Source organism: Salvelinus fontinalis, chromosome 5 (assembly GCF_029448725.1).
Source record: "Salvelinus fontinalis isolate EN_2023a chromosome 5, ASM2944872v1, whole genome shotgun sequence".
NCBI lineage: Eukaryota > Metazoa > Chordata > Actinopteri > Salmoniformes > Salmonidae > Salvelinus > Salvelinus fontinalis.
In genome coordinates, this window is record NC_074669.1 from 45,286,252 (window position 1) to 45,292,251 (window position 6,000).

General features: G+C 45.5%; 1 protein-coding gene across 4 annotated transcripts in view; it reads right to left on the reverse strand.

Annotated features, from left to right (window-relative positions):
• LOC129855664 (rho guanine nucleotide exchange factor 18-like) overlaps positions 1-5,782 on the reverse strand; it is a 42,432-nt gene extending 36,650 nt beyond the window's left edge. For 3 of the 4 annotated variants that reach the window (XM_055923566.1, XM_055923564.1, XM_055923565.1), the window contains exons 1-4: positions 5,197-5,782; positions 4,248-4,360; positions 3,461-3,601; positions 2,905-3,155 (exon numbers count right to left, since the gene is read on the reverse strand). In XM_055923566.1, coding sequence (XP_055779541.1) covers positions 2,905-3,155; positions 3,461-3,601; positions 4,248-4,360; positions 5,197-5,618 — 927 coding nt within the window. In that variant the 5' untranslated portion in view covers positions 5,619-5,782. Of the gene's footprint in view, positions 1-2,904; positions 3,156-3,460; positions 3,602-4,247; positions 4,361-4,712; positions 4,787-5,196 lie in introns of those variants that run through there. The other variant, XM_055923567.1, reaches the window with a different exon arrangement.
• Positions 5,783-6,000: the final 218 nt, after the last annotated feature.

The window sequence follows — 6,000 nt, forward strand, 5'->3', positions numbered from 1 at the left end:
AGAAGGGCAGACGAGAAAATGAAAGGAATAATGGTGAATGATAAAAGGAGAAACAAGGACTTTCCACCTCCTTATTATACCTCTGTATCCACTGCACCAGCACCCGCCCTGGTTGTCCAACAGCAGCCTGCTTAGCCGCCACCTCCACCGCAGCTCTACCCCGAAACAAGACCTGATACAACTGAAGGACTGTCAGACCCCTACGAGGCAGCCCCAGAGCAGTAGGAACCTGTTCTGCACACCACCTACAATGACTCCCATTTCACTAGAGGACTACAGGCATAGATTGGAGAACTGTTTCCGCAAACACAGTGGAATCAGAACAGCAACCGATGACTACAACAGCCTCTTGAAGGCAGCCCTAATGAATGGACTTTTGCCAGCCCTTGGTGAACAGGTTAAGACGACCTGCATTGGCTGGGAAACTACTACCCTACAGACGGTCATTGAACACTGTAAACACGCTGAGAGGCAGCAACTGTCTCAAGAAGATAAGACGATACAGCGAATGGAAAAGGAGGAGTGCACAGCTGGCATTCTCAAAAATAGGGCCAACAGGCTCAGGGACAACCTCCAAAAAGATTGACAGAGAGGAAAAAGGAAGAGGTAGAAGAGGAGGGGGAGACGGTGCGGACTGGCTGGACGACAGCAACCATAATGCTATAATTGTGGAAAGAGTGGACATTTTGCAAAAGACTGCAAGAACGGATTGGGAGGGGGAGGTAACTGGAGAACAGGACCGCCACCGAAAACGACCCTTTACAACCCACACAGAGACTGACGCGAGGATGAGACAGTTGACTAGAGGTCGACCGATTATGATTTTTCAACGCTGACACCGATTTATTGGCGCACCAAAAAAGACGATACCGATTGTTAATAATAATGACAATTACAACAATACTGAATTAACTTTTATTTTAACTTAATATAATACATGAATAAAATCAATTTAGTCTCAAATAAATAATGAAACCTGTTCAATTTGGTTTAAATAATGCAAAAACACAGTGTTGGAGAAGAAAGTAAAAGTGCAATATGTGCCATGTAAAAGAAAGCTAACGTTTAAGTTCCTTGCTCAGAACATGAGAACATATGAAAGCTGGTGGTTCCTTTAAACATGAGTCTTCAATATTCCCAGTTAAGAAGTTTTAGGTTGTAGTTATTATAGGAATTATAGGACTATTTCTCTCTATACCATTTGTATTTCATATACCTTTTGACTATTGGATGTTCTCATAGGCACTATAGTATTGCCAGCCTAATCTCGGGAGTTCATAGGCTTGAAGTCATAAACAGAGCTGAGCTTCAAGCATTGCAAAGAGCTGCTGGCAAACGCAGGAAAGTGCTGTTTGAATGAATGCTTATGGGCCTGCTGCTGCCTACCACCGCTCAATCAGATCATAGACTTAATTATAGTACAAAACACACAGAAATACGAGCATTAGGTCATTAATATGGTCAAATCAGGAAACTATAATTTCGAAAACAAAACATTTATTCTTCCAGTGACAGACGGAACCGTTCTGTATTTTATCTAATGGGTGGCATCCCTAAGTTTAAGTATTGCTGTTACATTGCACAACCTTCAATGTTATGTCATAATTATGTAAAATTCGGTCAAATTAGTTACGGTCCTTGTTAGGAAGAATTGGTCTTCATACAGTTTACAACGAGCCAGGCGGCCCAAACTGCTGCATATACCCTGACTCTGCTTGCACAGAACGCAGAACGCATGTTAGCAGGCAATATTAACTAAATATGCAGGTTCCAAAAAATATACTTGTGTATTGATTTTAAGAAAGGCATTGATGTTCATGGTTAGGTACACATTGCTTTTTTTCCCTGCGAATGCGCTTGTTAAATTATCACCCGTTTGGCGAAGTAGGCTGTGATTCGATGATAAATTAACAGGCACTGCATTGATTATATGCAACGCAGGACAAGCTAGATAACTACACTTGGTTGATGATACTACTAGTTTAACTAGTGATTATATTAAGATTGTTTTTATAAGTTTAATGCTAGCTAGCCACTTACCTTGGCTCCTTGCTGCACTCGCGTAACAGGTGGTCAGCCTGCCACGCAGTCTCCTCGTGGAGTGCAATGTAATCGGTGTCCAAAAATGCCGATTTACCGATTGTTATGAAAACTTGAAATCGGCCCTAATTAAATCGGCCATGCCAATTAATCGGTCGACCTCTACAGTTGACACCCCTGGACAGCATTTAAAGATTATTTCAAGCCCCCGTAAGGAGCCAATGGTTCGTCTCTTCGTCAATGGTGAGTCAATTGAATTTCTAGTAGAAACTGGTGCTGCAATGTCTGTCTTAAATTCTAAAACTATGTCCAATCCTCCCATGTCAAATGAATCACTCTTGTTTCTGAGTAACGTGGTCATGCGGCCAAAGACAAAGGGCCATCTGAGAGTGACCAGTTCTTGGTCCATCCTGTTCTTTTCGTATCTTTCAAGGGCACCGCTGTGTGGAGATATGAAGAGAACAGAGGCTAGCTTGAGCAGCAGCACCTAGATATCAGCTAGAAAGGAGTAACAGAACTGCGCGTAATGTTCCCATCACGCTCTCAAACACCTGCTAAACTGCCACGTAGACAAACGTTATAAAAGCTGAGACCCAACTCTTGTTCGTTGGGCTTTTAACGCTGCAAGATTGGGTGGATTGTTAATTGCTCCAGATGAGCAAATCTTGTAATAAAGTTGTTGTTTGAATAGTCTAGTCTTTCTCTTCCTTTTGATTAGAATTTCCAGTCAAGGTAATTGGGATACAGCATCTACATTTATTTTTCTTTACCTGCAAATACGGGAAAAATACAAGTCATTGTGTATGTAAGACAGACTGAATTAGAGAAAGTGTGTGTAACACTGTGTGTGTGGTGTCTCTCTACCTGTGCGGTGAGGATGTCAGCGAGTCTCTGTATGTTGTAGTTCTTGTCGCTGCCGGGCTGCGTGGCGTCTCGGCGCCGCTCTTTGAGGTGGGACAGGAAGTGTGTGTGTAGCTCCAGTAGGCTCTCCAGGCGCGGGAACAGACAGTCCAGACACCGCTCATCCATCTGCAGGTGCTCTTTCAGCTCCCTCACGTACACACGCAACATGATCTTCAGGGTCCGTACGTGATGCATCTCTGTCTGCATCAACTCTGTTGGGATAAATAGACAGAATGACTGACAGAACCTGAAAGAGGGGGTTCAACATCTAATTAGCCTTTTACAGGAATTTGCTTTTCCTCCACCGGACTCCTTTATTGATTGTAGAGCCAGACAGAGATAGATGGAACAATTGACATTCAAAAAGAGTTGAGCTTCTCATAATTCACCTTCTAATCCTCAACTTAACCACAGATATAGCTAGAAAAACACATAGAAAGCCTACATAAAACACGACAAATATAACAAGATGTACAAGACATCAAAAGACAACAAAGATAGTGTATGACAAACTGACCATAGATGACGTCCTGTCTCTTGACCATCTCCTTGGTGTGTTTCTTCAGGTACTGTTGGTCCACAGCCAGGCTCCATGACTCCACATCCAAGTCCTGGGCATCTGACTCCAGATCAGCTTGAACCGCAGAGTAGTATGCGTCTGGGGGAGGGGAGGGGCATGGAACAGGTTGAGGCTGGCTGCAGCAGTGTGACTGTATGCTTGTGTAGCACAACTCCAATGTATTTCTAATGCATTCAATAGGTGATGTTCGTTAGTCACATCACATGATTTAGCAATATGTGCAGCTAAATGCTAAAATAATAATCCTACGCTATGACCACTAACACATACTGATCTCCCGTAGTCGGTGTGGATGACTGTTTCTGTCTTGCTACTGTAGCAGCACTAGCTACATCACTGCTAGACAACCTGGGGTAATCATGCAGTCTCTTCCACACACTCCAGCTTAATAAAACTGGGTGAGGTCCCATCTCTCTCCCAACAGACCACGCTCTCTATATGCCAGCCACATAACCCGTCTCATAACCTAGGATAACAAATAGGGTTGCACAACCTTCCTCCTGGAGAGCTACCCTCCTGAAGGCTTTCTCTCCAACCCTAATCTAGCACACATGATTCTACTAATTGGCTGCTCAATAGAACTTTGATTAGCTGAATCGTGTTAGCTACAACAGGGTTGGAGCAAAAGCCTGCACACTCAGTAGTGGTTGTCCACTGCGGCTGTACGGTACTCGCTCTCATGTATCTAAGCTCTAAAGAGCAGCTCCCTCTCTAAACCACTCACCCTCTACGATGATGGAGTCAGTGGTGGAAGGGGTCAGGGACACCGCATACTCGTTGAAGCGCTTGATCCCGAAGCGGAGGCTGTCCATCTCGTCCATGTCCCCCGGGAGGGATCTGAAAGAGGAGCGCCACAGTTCCAGAGTGGCATACATACTGAGAGACTACAAGACTACTATACACTAACACTACAGACACAGCTACAATACAGACGTCCTGAATGACATGCTGGACTGAGATGTTACAACTACAACAAGACACACTAACACCAACGCCCCCCCTGGCATAGGAGAAAGATACAGCTACACTACACTAAAATGGCATACATACTGTACATACTGAGATACTACACTGACACTACTCAACCACAGGAGACAAAGACACAGCTACACTACAGCTAGACTGTCATATATGCTGAGAGAGACTATACTACCACAGATGGCAAAGACACAGCTACACAGCTACACACCTCCCGCAACCTGCCTGCCTGCCTGCAAGATCCCCTGTCTACGACAGCACTATGATAGCACTGGCTGTTTTAAGCTCTGTCTCCACTCAAATTAAAGAACTGCAAAATTCACTTGACAGTTAGCTGCAGCATGTCACCTATTAATAACACATCACAGACATGTAGAAAAAGTTAAAGCCAAAACCAGCTTTTTAGCTGGAAGGAAATAATGTATAAATAGCCTAGATTTACATGCACCACAACCACCAGAAAGGTCCAATTAATTTGCTTAAAAAAAACATTAAATTCACAAATTAAATTATATAGAGCAGTGGTATAGAGTCTATACAGACGATATAGGGCAGTGGTATAGTCTATAACTACAGTCTATTATGACAATGGTATAGCCTACATAGTGGCGGTCAATACACTGCTATTGACCAGCGGCTAGCTTATGTAGCCTGCTGACTGATTGGTCAGGTGGCTAGCTGTTGTTAGTACTAACCCAGAGCTGCTGTTGTGGCTGTGGTTGAGGTTGAGGCTGGCTGCAGCAATGTGACTGTTGCTGGAGGAAGAGCTGCTGGAGGCAGCAGGCTGAGCACTGGGTCTCCGTGGGCTGAGGGTCATGTCTGGGACTTGCGGCGAGCCGGAGGGGCCCTCAGGAGCCAGCGAGGACTTGTTCCGCTCCCTCAGGGCTGGGAAAAGACGAGAGAAGGATGAGAGATGGCAAAAGCGCTGCTTGCCCCAGTAACGCTGCAGCCAGAAGCGAGGCAGAGAACCCTGCAGGAAGTGACAGGTGAGGTGGTCTCTGTGCATCAGCACCCGGACCCCCAGACGGCCAGACAGAGCCCAGGAGGGCCCCCAGACATTGACCCTACTCCGGGCAGGTCTGGCCCGACCAACCCCCTTGTTAACCTCTAGCTCCATAGTGTCGTCTGTCTCGCAGGAGTAGAGGTGATGCTGCTGCTCGCACTATAGTCACGGAGACCGATACACACATGGCTTTATATGCCCACCCGACTCTTGATTAAGTACATTCTAGAGAGCACACATGCCCGTTTCCTTTTCTCTCTCTCGTTTTTTCTACATCTCTCTCGCTCTCTCTTCTCTTCCCTTCCCCTCTCCCTCCTCCACCTCTGTTTCCAGCGGGGGCAGGGCTGGGGTGGGCTGTGTGATAATAGGCAGAGATCAACAAGTAGGAGGGGAGATGAGAACACAGGCGTCTGTCAGTCAGAGTCCTGCTGCTCTTCAGATGACTACCGCTACTGAGGATGAGCAACGTAGACTCAACCCTCACCTGCTAGACTGC